Here is a 16,846-nt window from a genome sequence, read left to right as displayed (position 1 = left end):
GTATGTATATATGCATCTGTGTGTGTAGATAATTACAATATATGAAAAATTTAAAGTTTCTTCCATTTCTATTACCATCATCTAATTTTATTTTCAAATATCTGGTTGTAACACATTTAACATAAATCTGTAATGCTTTATGCAACCACCTAACACACTTTCTGTCTTCCAGCTCAATAAAATTTGACTCCTAGCAATCTGGTATCTATAATATCAACTATGATATATACATAAATAAGAAACAAGATAATCCGCAGAATACAATTCTATGAGCTATGATAATCGCATTGTTTGGCACAAAAAATATTGTTGATGGGAACCTGTGTACACACTACCTTCAATAGTTTATTTTTCTGTCTTGCAGGTAATAACATGGGTAACTGCGCAGATAGTGTTGAGCATAGGAATGGCACTGCCAGTGCACTTTTGCACATAGATGAGTCTGATGGGCTGGACAGGCTAGCAAAACAGAAACTAAAGAAGAGGAGGAGAGGAGAAAATAGACAATACCAAACAGGTCAGTGTCAAGTGGTTTATATGCAAAAGCTAAACACATGTAGCTCTTCCAAAGTGTTTTTTAAACACACAAATTTAGAATTTAAAATTTAGTTTTTTATTCTTTAAATTGTTTGGCTTTGATTAATACAATAATGATGAACATCCAGCCCAAGGCATACACCAGTTATTGGGCTGCCTCCATCTACTGATTTTCAGATCAGGTCATCATATAACCAACATTCTGAATAACATTCTAAAAATAATCTTATGCAGTAAACGTTTACAGAGTTTGGATAAGTTTGAGTACTCCCGTGATTACACCCCTTGAAAAGCCACCTCAGTAGGTTGATCTCCTTCACTGATTTAAGCCAGAGTTCCTTAAATCCATGGCACCAGGTCACCTTTGTGGTATTGCTCAATTTATATATGGGCATGATAGTGATTCCCTTTGAGTAAAATATAGACGCTTTCTCTGTTTATTTTAAAGGCAACTCTCCTTATTTCCTTCTTAATACAGGGAAAGTCCACAGCTGCATTCATTACTTGTGGAAATACTGAACCTGGCCACCAGGAGGAGGCAAAGATATCCCAGCCAAAGGCTTAAATACCTCACCCACTTCCCTCATCCCCCAGTCATTCTCTGGCTTTCGTAACAGGAGGTTGTCAGAGAAGTGTAAGAAGATTTCGGAGTAGTTCCTTAGGAAGAGTATCTACCCTTCGAGATGGGACTGGAGTTTTAAAGGACCAGTAAACACAGCAGATTTGCATAATCAACAAATGCAAGATAAGAAGACAATACAATAGCATTTACTCTGAATTTCAAATGAGTAGTAGATTCTTTTCTAACACATTTTAAAGTTATGTATATTTCCACTCCCCCTGTACCATGTGATAGCAATCAGCCAATCACAAATGCATATACGTATAGTCTGAGTTCTTGCACATGAAAAAAAGTGTATATATAAAAGACTGTGCACATTTTTTTTTAATGGAATTAAATTGGAAAGGTGTTTAAAATTACATGCTGTATCTGAATCATGAAAATTTAATAAAACCTGAGTGTCCCTTTAAGTAGTCTTGTCAGCCTCTCAGTAAGAGCATTGATGAAAGTTAGAGTCTGGAGATGCAGGGAGAGCCTTTCTGCGAAACCATCCAGACTCCTATTAACAGCTCCTAAGCAATCGGCGTTAACAAGTTTTGCTGCCTGCTTTTCCTCACTCAAGTCCATGTCAGAAGCAACGCTACAGTCTGTCAAACTTGAAGGACTGTGTTTTTTGTTCCACGGCATAGATTCCGGTAAGATCGTTTAATTCTTTTATACATATGTTAAAGATAGAAGACAGGGTCACAGTGGGACTCCTTTTATCTTTATGGAATCAAGGGTTAATATCCCCTGAGGGGGATTATTGAACAGTGGGGTTTTTAATCCATATTTTGTTATGTGATTTCGGAACGTACAGATTATTTTTTTATTTTATCATTCATATTTGTGAGCTGCACAGTTTTCTTAAGCAGGGGCGGTCCTGCATGACGCACTGTGTGACCGGGAATGGTCAAGTTTTTTCCATTTCCTATTCCTGACCGAATTCTCCATCTGTCTGGGTCATAGGAGGTGGTGAGTGCCCTAGCCATTGGGGGTATAAGGTGCCAGTTGTTTTTTCTATAATTTAAATTAGACGAGTTATGGGGGATTCTGATAATTTAGAGGGGGGTCCCTCTAATACAGTATTTGATACCTGTTTATATTGTGAGGAGGCCCGGGTGGTCCAGCCCTCTCAATTATGTTCCATATGCTGCATCAGGGTGTTCTCATCAACCAATGTTGAGATGTTAGAGACCACTGAGCCGCCCGCTTCTGAGGATTCCTCATCTCGTGAGGTGTGTTCCCTAGAATCTTCTCTTCCTACACATGCAGTTTCCCTGGGTACCGCTGCTCCTTTGCCTGAAGGGGGCTTTTTTCCACCAGAGGTTACTGAGCAGTTCCGCATGGCCACCTCTACGGCCTTAGCGATTTTTGCCTCTTCCTGCTACATGCAAGCAAAGGGTTAATCCATGCACTCCTGCCCAGGGACCGTCGTGTGAATTAACGATTGTATCCAATCAATCATCTGGGGATGTGGTTTCCTCTGAGGCTTCAGAGGTAGGACCTCCAGGGTCGGAGTTTACTGATTTGATTCCTCTGACTGAAGAGAATTTAGAATGGCACGCCTGCGCTTCTGAAAGAAGTTTTGGCGATGTTAGAGATTCCTAGTACTGATCCGTCAGTCGAATCTCAGTCTTCTAAATCAGATAGCGATCTTGATTAGACTAGTAGAGCAGGATGGAGATCTTATTTTTCTTGTGTATATGTATATATGTATGTGTGTGTGTATATATATATATATATATATATATATATATATATATTTCAGAATCCCATTTCCAAGCTTTATAGTGGGGTTTGTGTCGTATGACAGGCAGGACCTGTGTTTACACATTCCTTCTTGGCTATCACTTTTGTGCGCTTGCCTGTTTTCTTTTTCTATTCTGTTTCAGGATAGTTTTTCGTTTAGAGCTCTTGGTTGTTGTAGAAACTCTTTTTAAGAAGACATTTCGCCATATGGGATATTAGAAACTGACGATTTCGGTTGTCGAGATGTCTAGAGACTACTAAGTCTCAGTCAAGGTGATGGTTCCCTCGATATTTTGCAAGACAGATTTAAGCCATGGAGCTTTTTCTTCTTCATTTGGATTATTCCTAGCATTCTAGCATATGCTGGAACATCAGAATTTTCTGTTTAGTCCTTGAGTTGCTCTGGCAGATATGTCGGTTAAGTCTACTCTTTCCTTCGACTCGAGAGGAGGAGTTATTTCTAGGTATTCCGGTTCAGAGCAGGTCCATCTATCCTAGATGACAGGGAGGACCTGGTTTAGGTATTATCTTGGATGGGCGCTTGATTCTGGATCATATTGGATCCAGGAGTCTTAGAGACCGAAGCTAGGCTTCACATCCTGCCTTTCTGGGCAGTTTGTCTTCTCTTGATTTTGTATTTGGCAGAGAGGCCTTTCAGGTGACTTTTGGAGTCATTGTCCCGGTACCTGTCGCAGTGTGAGAATATTTAAATTCCACTGTTGTTTCAGGGTCCAATAGGGAGGGGTTTCCCATCCTATTCTGATTCAATGGTACTTAAGCAGAGCTTATTATGTTGTCTCCTTGAGGGAGAATATATTGTTCCCTCTACCGTTTTGTTCGGGAACTCTGTAAGATCACTGTCAAGAAGGATATCTTTCCTTTTTCATTCCTTTTGGGTGAAATCCGGTTCTTATGGACCGTCTCTTCCAGTAATCCTTGTTTCTGATCCTAGTTATTTTTTTTTTGGGGGGGGGGGGGGTCTGGGGTTTAATTTGACAGTATCCTGATTCCAGATTTATCAGTAGCTCCCTGGTCTTGGTGATTTTCGTTTACTTACCGTCATCTGTTAGAAGACTTTTAGGGATTTCCTTTGTCTTCTCCGATCCTCAGAGATGGATCTAGACCAAAGTTCTCTGGTGTAGGTGCCAGGGGGGATCCCTGAAAGCTAAAATTGTATTTATAATGGGGCCTTTCTTGGGTTCTTCCTTGACGGTTCTCCTCTCAGCCAAGACCGAGACATCGGCATTGCACTGTTTGAATCTGTCTTATCAGATTTACCTGGAATATCTTTCCTTTTTCATTCCTTTTGGGTGAAATCCGGTTCTTATGGACTGTCTCTTTCAGGAAACCTAGTTTCTGATCCTATTTTTTTTTGGGGGGGGGGATCTGGGGTTTAATTTGGCAGGATCCTGGTTCCAGATTTATCAGTAGCTCCCTGGTCTTCGATTTTGGTTTACTTACCAACTTTCTTGACGGGCCTCATCTCAGCCGAGACATTGGCATGGCACTGTTTGAATCTGTCTTATCAGATTTACCTGGAATATCTGTTGTGAGAATCGATCTCCAGTGTTCTGGAATGCTCTGTTGTGGCTTAGTGGCTAGCTCACTGGGCTTGCAAGCTGAAGGTCTAGGGTTCAGATCCATCTTCGTGTGCTGGTTGTTCACTTTTATCCAGATCTCCCTGTCCTGAGGGACATTTCTCTTAGCTCTCTCGGAGCGGTTTTGACTTGTCGTTAGCCTGTCAGTTTGAGGAGAGCGTGTCCTATGAGGGACCGGGGATTCAGGAGATACCCTCCCGATTATTCTTATGGCTCCACAGGCAAGCTTTTTTCTTTGAGGGTTTGGCCCTCCTGCATAGAGGGTAGTAATTAGAGTTTGGTGGTGGGCGGAGACCCACTACTGCTCATTGTCAGCGATCCACTCTCGGAGTGTGATCTTCAGGGACGGATGTTCCCTACTATCTATCCCTTGATCTGGTTATAATGTCTCTATCCAAAAGTTTTCGGATGTTTGTATCTGTATGGGGATGCCAATTGAGAATCTCAGGATGGCCGTACCTATCCCGGGTTACCCATTAATGGGTCGGGGTTTAGGGATCTGCTCAGGCAGAGCCACTGGATTCTTAGTGGTGCTTTGGAGGTCCATTACAACCTTTTTTTTTTTCTTCTGCCATATCACTCTTTTTCGAGTAATGGCTCGTTCCTAGCAGGCGCCAGTGAGACTGATTGCTCCGTTTGCGTCTGCAAGATCATGCGATGTAGGAGGCTTCGCCTTCATGGGGGATACCTTGTCGCAAGGATCTGCTGGGTCAAGGCCCCTTTGCATCGTCGAATCTTGTTCTTTTGAGACGGACTACGAGAGGTCGCTTGGTCTTAGCCGAGAGAGGTAGCTGGTTCCTCGTCATCTCTCATAGGTGTGAAGGACCCCCCTAGTCGGGAAGAGCAAGATTTGTCCTGGCACTCTATCTGACCTACCAGGGTTCCCTTCCTAGCTAGTTAATTGTTGGGACAGTTTCTGTGCCCTGCTTGTTCCTTCTGCTCTAGAGGCTCATTGAGCTTCCGTGCATTCAGTTTTTTTTGCTAGGGCTCTGACTGCGCTCAAGTTGGTGAGTCAATCTGATGCTCCTTCTTGTAACTTAGATCTTATTTTTAAGGAGTTGCATTGGGCTACTTTTGTACCTGTGCAGGAAGTGGTCTTTGAATTTTATCTTCAATGATCTGCTCTGTCTGTAGATTGATTCTTCGTGCATAGTCTCTGTGTTGCAACTTTGCAATACGTAATCCTTATTGGGGTTTCTTCTCTAATAAGGCTGGTCTATGAGCCTAGTTAGGTTTTCTTTCTAGGGTTGTGTCTATATGAGTCTTTAATCGAGAGATTGTGGATTTTTTTTTTATATGCCCTATTTCTTCCCCAGAAGGAAAAGGTTTTCCTTTTTTTAGGGAATCTTGCTTTGATGTCCTTTTCAGGCTTGATAAGAATAGACAGTTTTTCTCTGTTGAATATTTCTATCTGGGAAGTACAAGGGTCTGATGGCATTGTCGACTTCCTTATTTTTAGTTGAGAAGTGTCTTCTGCTTGACATAGGAGACAGCGGGACTCTAGCCTCCTCAGAGGTTTACGGCTCAGTTCGAGAGCAGTGACGTCATCTTAGGTCTCTGACATGAGATCTCTATGGATCTGATTGTTGGGCGGCTGTTTGGGCCTCCTTGCATTCTTTTTTCTTTTGCTTCTGTTGAAGCAGCCTTCGGAAGAATGGGTTTTTGCAGGCTGTGGTGCCCTCAGATGGGGGCCGCCTCACTTTTTTTTGGCCCTCCCGTTAGCATTCAGTGTCCTCTGTAGCTTGGGTATAATTTCCCACAAGTTATGAATGCAGCTGTGGACTCTCCCTGTATTAAGAAGGAAAACCTAAATTATGCTTACCAGATAATTTAATTTCCTTCTGTACAGGGAGAGTCCACAGCTTCCGCCCGTGTTCTTCGATGGGCGGCCTTAAATTGTATCTTGTTCTTCTGGCACCTTTCTTCACCCTAATATTTCTCCAACTTTTCCTTGCTCCCTCGGCAGAATGAGTGGGGGAGGTATTTAAGCCTTTGGCTGGGGTGTCTTTGCCTCCTCCTGGTGGCCAGGTTTAGTATTCCCACAAGTAATGAATGCATCTGTGGACTCTCCCTGTACAGAAGGAAAGGAAATTATCTGGTAAGCATAATTTTATGTTTTTAGCAACCTCTACCTAGCTCTTGCTGCTGCAGTATATATTTTTAATACAATTTAGGCTGCAGGCAGATGCAGCCAACAAAAGATTATTGCCTCGGGGGAGAGACTCGAGCAGTATTATGCATGTGCATTGAGCTTCAGTCTGTTTCTTCTCAGTAACAGGCACCTAAACCTCTTGTTTCCTGTGTAGCCTGCAGAAATTAGGGAGTTTTACATTTAAATTTTACAGAAACAAAACTTAAAGTGAAGGTAAACTTTGGTGAATGAAAGCCCGTTTTTAAAAAATACTATTAAAAACAGGGGCACTTTCATTCATCAAAGTTTACAAAGCAGCCGTTTTGATTAAAAACTTACCTTTTTTTCTTTTCACAGCCACAGCAGCTTCCCCCTCCTGGAAATCCTCTCTTCACACGTCAGCAATGACTAAACCGGCTTCCTCCAATTACAGCTTTTCCCCCAGGGTAGTCATTGCCTGAGGCCATGCTGTGATTGGAGGAAGCCGGATTATTCATTGCTGACGTGTGAAGAGAGGATTTCCAGGAGGGGGAAGCTGCTCTGGCTGTGAAAAGGAAAAAAAGGCAAGTTTTTAATCAAAACGGCTGCTTTGTATTTTTGTACTTTGAATGAAAGTTCTCCTGTTTTTAATAGTATTTTTAAAAAACGGGTTTTCATTCATCAAAGTTTACCTTCACTTTTTAATAACCAGGTGTGAATATATGTGCATTTGAGTAGAGGCCAGGGCGGGACTGGGAATAAAAAGCAGCCCTGGAAAAAATTAAAGACCAACCCTATATTCTGTTGAGTTCGTAGAATGCACACACCACATTTTTCTAAAGGGGATTAGTGGTAGACTCCTTCCCCCGATATTTTTTTCCAGTATGTATGTAAATAATTTCAAAAATCTAACATAAATAAGTGTTACACACAGCAATGTGACTATAGAGTACACAAAACACTGTAAAGCAATATAATTTACACCCAGGGGTATGACACAGCATAGTATTATAACACAATTTACAGAAGAAATGTGACTACACACAGCAGCATTACATTACACATAGCACTGTAGAATACCAATTAATACACAGAATAGTATTACACCACTCACAGCACTGTAGTGTAACAAATTAATATACCGCAGGAGTGTGACTACACCACATACAGTAGTCTAGCACAACTTCATATGCAGACACTGTAGTCTAGCATATGTATGTGTGTGTGTGTGTATATATATATATATATATATATATATATATATATATGTGTATATATATATAGGTGTGTGTATATATATATGTGTGTGTGTATGTGTATATATATATATATAGATTTATATATATATATATATATGTGTGTGTGTGTGTGTGTGTGTTCTAAATGGTAAAATATAATACTGGCTTTCATTTTAACTACATGTCATTTCTTCTTTCGATACAAGGGGTTAAATCCAAGAACAGGCAGAAGGGGGAGCTAGGGCTTAACCTGTGGAGATAAATCACAATCTCTGACGTTGCTTTTCTGAAGCTGTGCTGGAAGGAGGAGAGATTGACACTTGCCCTGCACAGACAGTAGAGCAACACGTGCTGCACCGGCCCAGCTGGGGAACAGCAGGAACCCTGCTCTGAAAAAGACTCTTCCTACCAGACAGAGTGCAGCATAATGGATTGTCTGGTAGTAACAGTGCCTCTGCAAAAACATTATCATCAGTAACTCAAGCAGGCTGCTGTTGTGGAGTGTGCAGGAGCTGTGTATGGAGACCACGCAATGTGATCTTCCTGGCAGCCCTTCGGTCTCTATTTCCTCCTGCTTCAGGGGATTCCCTCCACCTTAGTCACTATGCCAAGTGAGTGAGGCATTATTTATTTGGCCCTAGCTGTTGCGGCCCACCGGGAAATATCCCGTTAGACCTGGTAGAGGCTCATGGGAGCCCTTATGTGTAGAGCAAAGTTGTATACATGTACCCAAAAAACACACTACTGTTTACAACCTTGTTTGTTACTTTTTTCACGCTTATATTACTCACAAGTCATGATAGAGAGATTGATATATATATATATATATATATATATATATATATATATATATATTTGTGTTTTCATTTCGTTTAATAATGATAGTGCATATGAAGCTCCCTAATTTGTGGGATATAATTACTGCCACTAGGAGGAGGCCAAGAACCCACACAAGAGCTTAAGTTCCCTCCCATCTCTCCTCCATTTTGTTCTTGGCCTTTCAGAAGAAGGTTGAGAATAGAGATGCTCCAGCTACTTGCTTATGGATTAATGCTCAGATCAATATGAGACCCGTTTTCCCTGGGACATATTCACAAAGAAGACAGAAGAGATCTCTAGTAAGCTGAATGATACAGGGACGTAGGAATACCCTGTTATGTGCGGAGTGATCTCCCTGGGAATTTCAGCCATAACTACCCTCGGGTGTCGCGGGGACATGTCCCCTAATTCCCCCTGTGTGTTTAAGCTATTTTATCTCAAATCCTCTGCTTTACATGTACAAGCACTGGATAGGCTCTCTACTGGATTCAGCTGCAGGTTTTATTGCAAACTTTGTCTGCTGCATGCAGTTCTTTACTCAACTGGTAAGTTCAGTGGAGGGGTGCCAGTCATGTAAGTGCTACGCACTACCATAGCCCACGGGCTATTTGTCCATACACAGATGTGTATAGCATAGTGATAGGGCATATTTGTGTATAGATATATAGATATTTCTTTCATGTAATTAGCAAGAGTCCATGAGCTAGTGACGTATGGGATATACATTCCTACCAGGAGGGGCAAAGTTTCCCAAACCTCAAAATGCCTATAAATACACCCCTCACCACACCCACAATTCAGTTTTACAAACTTTGCCTCCGATGGAGGTGGTGAAGTAAGTTTGTGCTAGATTCTACGTTGATATGCGCTCCGCAGCAAGTTGGAGCCCGGTTTTCCGGAGAGTATTGCCTATTTGAATGCAGTGATCTCCTTCTACGGGGTCTATTTCATAGGTTCTCTGTTATCGGTCGTAGAGATTTATCTCTTACCTCCCTTTTCAGATCGACAATATACTCTTATATATACCATTACCTCTGCTGATTCTCGTTTCAGTACTGGTTTGGCTTTCTACAAACATGTAGATGAGTGTCCTGGGGTAAGTAAATCTTATTTTCTGTGACACTCTAAGCTATGGTTGGGCACTTTGTTTATAAAGTTCTAAATATATGTATTCAAACATTTATTTGCCTTGACTCAGAATGTTCAACTTTTCTTATTTCTTCTGTTAAGTGTGATCAGTCCACGGGTCATCATTACTTCTGGGATATTACTCCTCCCCAACAGGAAGTGCAAGAGGATTCACCCAGCAGAGCTGCATATAGCTCCTCCCCTCTACGTCACTCCCAGTCATTCTCTTGCACCCAACGACTAGATAGGATGTGTGAGAGGACTATGGTGATTATACTTAGTTTTTATCTTCAATCAAGAGTTTGTTATTTTAAAATAGCACCGGAGTGTGTTATTATCTCTCTGGCAGAGTTTGAAGAAGAATCTACCAGAGTTTTTGTTATGATTTTAGCCGGAGTAGTTAAGATCATATTGCTGTTTCTCGGCCATCTGAGGAGAGGTAAACTTCAGATCAGGGGACAGCGGGCAGATGAATCTGCATAGAGGTATGTAGCAGTTTTTATTTTCTGATAATGGAATTGATGAGAAAATCCTGCCATACCGATATAATGTCATGTATGTATACTTTACACTTCAGTATTCTGGGGAATGGTACTTCACTAGAATTACACTGTAAGAAATACATAAAGCTGTTTAATAACTAGAGATTATGTTTAACGTTTTTGCTGGAATGTAAAATCGTTTTCATTTACTGAGGTACTGAGTGAATAAATGTTTGGGCACTTTTTTTTTTCCACTTGGCAGTTGCTTAATCTGTTTTCTGACAGTTTCTGTTCTCCCTCACTGCTGTGTGTGAGGGGGAGGGGGCGTTTTTTGGCGCTTTTACTACGCATCAAATATTTCAGTCAGCAACTCATTGTATTCCCTGCATGATCCGGTTCATCTCTACAGAGCTCAGGGGTCTTCAAAACTTATTTTGAGGGAGGTAATTTCTCTCAGCAGAGCTGTGAGAATTGTAGTTTGACTGAGATAAAAAACGTTTATTCTGTAATTTGTTTCCTGCTTTCAGAATTTGTTATCTTTGCTAATGGGATTAAACCTTTGCTAAAGTTGTGTTGTTTACAAGGATTGAGGCTATAACTGTTTCAATTTATTAATTTTCAACTGTCATAGATCTTCTGTGCTTCTTAAAGGCACAGTACGTTTTAATATTATTCTAATTGAATTGTATTTCCAAGTTGCAAGTTTATTTGCTAGTGTGTTAAACATGTCTGATTCAGAGGATGATACCTGTGTCATTTGTTGCAATGCCAAAGTGGAGCCCAATAGAAATTTATGTACTAACTGTATTGATGCTACTTTAAATAAAAGTCAATCTGTACAAATTGAACAAATTTCACCAAACAACGAGGGGAGAGTTATGCCGACTAACTCGCCTCACGTGTCAGTACCTACATCTCCCGCTCAGAGGGAGGTGCGTGATATTGTAGCGCCGAGTACATCTGGGCGGCCATTACAAATCACATTACAGGATATGGCTACTGTTATGACTGAGGTTTTGGCTAAATTACCAGAACTAAGAGGTAAGCGTGATCACTCTGGGGTGAGAACAGAGTGCGCTGATAATATTAGGGCCATGTCAGACACTGCGTCACAGGTGGCAGAACATGAGGACGGAGAACTTCATTCTGTGGGTGACGGTTCTGATCCAAACAGACTGGATTCAGATATTTCAAATTTTAAATTTAAACTGGAAAACCTCCGTGTATTACTAGGGGAGGTGTTAGCGGCTCTGAATGATTGTAACACAGTTGCAATACCAGAGAAAATGTGTAGGTTGGATAAATATTTTGCAGTACCGACGAGTACTGAGGTTTTTCCTATACCTAAGAGACTTACTGAAATTGTTACTAAGGAGTGGGATAGACCCGGTGTGCCGTTCTCACCCCCTCCAATATTTAGAAAAATGTTTCCAATAGACGCCACCACAAGGGACTTATGGCAAACGGTCCCTAAGGTGGAGGGAGCAGTTTCTACCTTAGCTAAGCGTACCACTATCCCGGTGGAGGATAGCTGTGCTTTTTCAGATCCAATGGATAAAAAGTTAGAGGGTTACCTTAAGAAAATGTTTGTTCAACAAGGTTTTATATTGCAACCCCTTGCATGCATTGCGCCGATCACGGCTGCAGCGGCATTCTGGATTGAGTCTCTGGAAGAGAACATTGGTTCAGCTACTCTGGACGACATTACGGACAGGCTTAGAGTCCTTAAACTAGCTAATTCATTCATTTCGGAGGCCGTAGTACATCTTACTAAACTTACGGCGAAGAATTCAGGATTCGCCATTCAGGCACGCAGGGCGCTGTGGCTAAAATCCTGGTCAGCTGATGTTACTTCTAAGTCTAAATTGCTTAATATACCTTTCAAAGGGCAGACCTTATTCGGGCCCGGGTTGAAAGAGATTATCGCTGACATTACAGGAGGTAAAGGCCATGCCCTGCCTCAGGACAAAGCCAAAGTTAAGGCTAGACAGTCTAATTTTCGTTCCTTTCGTAATTTCAAAGCAGGAGCAGCATCAACTTCCTCTGCACCAAAACAGGAAGGAGCTGTTGCTCGCTACAGACAAGGCTGGAAACCTAACCAGTCCTGGAACAAGGGCAAGCAGGCCAGGAAACCTGCTGCTGCCCCTAAAACAGCATGAATTGAGGGCCCCCGATCCGGGATCGGATCTAGTGGGGGGCAGACTTTCTCTCTTCGCCCAGGCTTGGGCAAGAGATGTCCAGGATCCCTGGGCGCTAGAGATAATATCTCAGGGATACCTTCTGGACTTCAAATACTCTCCTCCAAGAGAGAGATTTCATCTGTCAAGATTGTCAACAATCCAGACAAAGAAAGAGGCGTTTCTACGCTGCGTACAAGAGCTCTTGTTAATGGGAGTAATCCATCCAGTTCCACGATCGGAACAGGGACAGGGGTTTTACTCAAATCCGTTTGTGGTTCCCAAAAAAGAGGGAACTTTCAGACCAATCCTGGACTTAAAGATCCTAAACAAATTCCTAAGAGTTCCATCGTTCAAGATGGAGACTATTCGGACAATTTTACCCATGACCACTGTAGATTTAAAAGATGCTTACCTTCACATACCGATTCACAAAGATCATTATCGGTACCTAAGGTTTGCCTTCCTAGACAGGCATTACCAGTTTGTGGCTCTTCCATTCGGATTGGCTACAGCTCCAAGAATCTTCACAAAGGTTCTGGGTGCTCTTCTGGCGGTACTAAGACCGCGGGGAATCTCGGTAGCTCCATACCTAGACGACATTCTGATACAAGCTTCAAGCTTTCAAACTGCCAAGTCTCATACAGAGTTAGTGCTGGCATTTCTAAGGTCACATGGATGGAAGGTGAACGAAAAGAAAAGTTCACTCGTTCCACTCACAAGAGTTCCCTTCCTGGGGACTCTTATAGATTCTGTAGAAATGAAGATTTACCTGACAGAGGACAGGCTAACAAGACTTCAAAGTGCTTGCCGCACCCTACATTCCATTCAACACCCGTCAGTGGCTCAATGCATGGAGGTAATCGGCTTAATGGTAGCGGCAATGGACATAGTACCCTTTGCACGCTTACACCTCAGACCACTGCAACTGTGCATGCTAAGTCAGTGGAATGGGGATTACTCAGACTTATCCCCTTCTCTGAATCTGGATCAAGAGACCAGAAATTCTCTTCTATGGTGGCTTTCTCCGCCACATCTGTCCAGGGGGATGCCATTCAGCAGACCAGACTGGACAATTGTAACAACAGACGCCAGCCTTCTAGGTTGGGGTGCCGTCTGGAATTCTCTGAAGGCTCAGGGACAATGGAGTCAGGAGGAGAGTCTCCTGCCAATAAACATTCTGGAATTGAGAGCAGTTCTCAATGCCCTCCTGGCTTGGCCCCAGTTGACAACTCGGGGGTTCATCAGGTTTCAGTCGGACAACATCACGACTGTAGCTTACATCAACCATCAGGGAGGGACAAGAAGCTCCCTAGCTATGATGGAAGTATCAAAGATAATTCTCTGGGCAGAGTCTCACTCTTGCCACCTGTCAGCAATCCACATCCCGGGAGTGGAGAACTGGGAGGCGGATTTCTTAAGTCGTCAGACTTTTCATCCGGGGGAGTGGGAACTTCATCCGGAGGTCTTTGCCCAAATACTGCGACGTTGGGGCAAACCAGAGATAGATCTCATGGCGTCTCGACAGAACGCCAAGCTTCCTCGTTACGGGTCCAGATCCAGGGATCCAGGAGCAGTCCTGATAGATGCTCTGACAGCACCTTGGGACTTCAGGATGGCTTACGTGTTTCCACCCTTCCCGTTGCTTCCTCGATTGATTGCCAGAATCAAACAAGAGAGAGCATCAGTGATTCTAATAGCACCTGCGTGGCCACGCAGGACTTGGTATGCAGACCTGGTGGACATGTCATCCTGTCCACCTTGGTCTCTACCTCTGAAACAGGACCTTCTGATACAGGGTCCCTTCAAACATCAAAATCTAACTTCTCTGAAGCTGACTGCTTGGAAATTGAACGCTTGATTTTATCAAGACGTGGGTTTTCTGAGTCAGTTATTGATACCTTAATACAGGCTAGGAAACCTGTTACCAGAAAGATTTACCATAAGATATGGCGTAAATACCTATATTGGTGTGAATCCAAAGGTTACTCTTGGAGTAAGGTTAGGATTCCTAGGATATTGTCTTTTCTACAAGAAGGTTTAGAAAAGGGTTTATCTGCTAGTTCATTAAAGGGACAGATCTCAGCTCTGTCCATTCTGTTACACAAACGTCTGTCAGAAGTTCCTGACGTCCAGGCTTTTTGTCAGGCTTTGACCAGGATTAAGCCTGTGTTTAAAACTGTTGCTCCACCATGGAGTTTAAACCTTGTTCTTAATGTTTTACAGGGCGTTCCGTTTGAACCCCTTCATTCCATTGATATAAAGTTGTTATCTTGGAAAGTTCTATTTTTAATGGCTATTTCCTCGGCTCGAAGAGTCTCTGAATTATCAGCCTTACATTGTGATTCTCCTTATTTGATTTTTCATTCGGATAAGGTAGTCCTGCGTACTAAACCTGGGTTCTTACCTAAGGTAGTTACTAACAGGAATATCAATCAAGAGATTGTTGTTCCTTCTTTATGCCCAAATCCTTCTTCAAAGAAGGAACGTCTACTGCACAACCTGGATGTAGTCCGTGCTCTAAAATTTTACTTACAGGCAACTAAGGAATTTCGACAAACGTCTTCTCTGTTTGTCATTTACTCTGGGCAGAGGAGAGGTCAAAAAGCTTCCGCTACCTCTCTTTCTTTTTGGCTTCGTAGCATAATTCGTTTAGCTTATGAGACTGCTGGACAGCAGCCTCCTGGAAGAATTACAGCTCATTCTACTAGAGCTGTGGCTTCCACTTGGGCCTTCAAGAATGAGGCCTCTGTTGAACAGATTTGCAAGGCTGCAACTTGGTCTTCACTTCATACTTTTTCCAAATTTTACAAATTTGACACTTTTGCTTCATCGGAGGCTATTTTTGGGAGAAAGGTTCTTCAGGCAGTGGTTCCTTCTGTATAAAGAGCCTGCCTATCCCTCCCGTCATCCGTGTACTTTTGCTTTGGTATTGGTATCCCAGAAGTAATGATGACCCGTGGACTGATCACACTTAACAGAAGAAAACATAATTTATGCTTACCTGATAAATTCCTTTCTTCTGTAGTGTGATCAGTCCACGGCCCGCCCTGTTTTTAAGGCAGGTAAATATTTTTTAATTTATACTCCAGTCACCACTTCACCCTTGGCTTTTCCTTTCTCGTTGGTCCTTGGTCGAATGACTGGGAGTGACGTAGAGGGGAGGAGCTATATGCAGCTCTGCTGGGTGAATCCTCTTGCACTTCCTGTTGGGGAGGAGTAATATCCCAGAAGTAATGATGACCCGTGGACTGATCACACTACAGAAGAAAGGAATTTATCAGGTAAGCATAAATTATGTTTTTTCAGACAGTCAGTTTCATATTTGGGATTATGCATTTAAATTATTCATTTTTTCTTACCTTCAAAAATTTGACTATTTTTTCCCTGTGGGCTGTTAGGCTCGCGGGGGCTGAAAATGCTTCATTTTATTGCGTCATTCTTGGCGCAGACTTTTTTGGCGCAAAAATTATTTTCCGTTTCCGGCGTCATACGTGTCGCCGGAAGTTGCGTCATTTTTTTGACGTTATTTTGCGCCAAAAATGTCAGCGTTCCGGATGTGGCGTCATTTTTGGCGCCAAAAGCATTTAGGCGCCAAATAATGTGGGCGTCTTATTTGGCGCTAAAAAATATGGGCGTCGCTTTTGTCTCCACATTATTTAAGTCTCATTTTTCATTGCTTCTGGTTGCTAGAAGCTTGTTCTTTGGCATTTTTTCCCATTCCTGAAACTGTCATTTAAGGAATTTGATCAATTTTGCTTTATATGTTGTTTTTTCTCTTACATATTGCAAGATGTCTCACGTTGCATCTGAGTCAGAAGATACTACAGGAAAATCGCTGTCTAGTGCTGGATCTACCAAAGCTAAGTGTATCTGCTGTAAACTTTTGGTAGCTATTCCTCCGGCTGTTGTTTGTATTAATTGTCATGACAAACTTGTTAATGCAGATAATATTTCCTTTAGTGAAGTACCATTGTCTGTTGCAGTTCCTTCAACATCTAAGGTGCAGAATGTTCCTGATAACATAAGAGATTTTGTTTCTGAATCCATCAAGAAGGCTATGTCTGTTATTTCTCCTTCTAGTAAACGTAAAAAATCTTTTAAAACTTCTCTCCCTACAGATGAATTTTTAAATGAACATCATCATTCTGATTCTGATGACTCTTCTGGTTCAGAGGATTCTGTTTCAGAGATTGATGCTGATAAATCTTCATATTTATTTAAAATGGAATTTATTCGTTCTTTACTTAAAGAAGTATTAATTGCTTTAGAAATAGAGGATTCTGGTCCTCTTGATACTAATTCTAAACTTTTAGATAAGGTATTTAAATCTCCTGTGGTTATTCCAGAAGTTTTTCCTGTTCCTAATGCTATTTCTGCAGTTCCAAAGAATGGGATAAATTG

General features: G+C 42.0%; 1 protein-coding gene across 3 annotated transcripts in view; it reads left to right on the top strand.

The window, feature by feature from the left end:
- ZFX (zinc finger protein X-linked) overlaps positions 1–16,846 on the top strand; it is a 136,593-nt gene that overhangs the window by 94,735 nt on the left and 25,012 nt on the right. For 2 of the 3 annotated variants that reach the window (XM_053706356.1, XM_053706355.1), the window contains one exon: positions 365–517. In XM_053706356.1, coding sequence (XP_053562331.1) covers positions 365–517 — 153 coding nt within the window. Of the gene's footprint in view, positions 1–364; positions 518–1,015; positions 1,373–16,846 lie in introns of those variants that run through there. The other variant, XM_053706358.1, reaches the window with a different exon arrangement.

This window comes from Bombina bombina, chromosome 3 (assembly GCF_027579735.1).
Source record: "Bombina bombina isolate aBomBom1 chromosome 3, aBomBom1.pri, whole genome shotgun sequence".
In the NCBI taxonomy this organism is placed as follows: domain Eukaryota; kingdom Metazoa; phylum Chordata; class Amphibia; order Anura; family Bombinatoridae; genus Bombina; species Bombina bombina.
The sequence above is the reverse complement of the archived record's forward strand: the minus strand, read 5'-3'. Positions and strand labels throughout refer to the sequence as shown.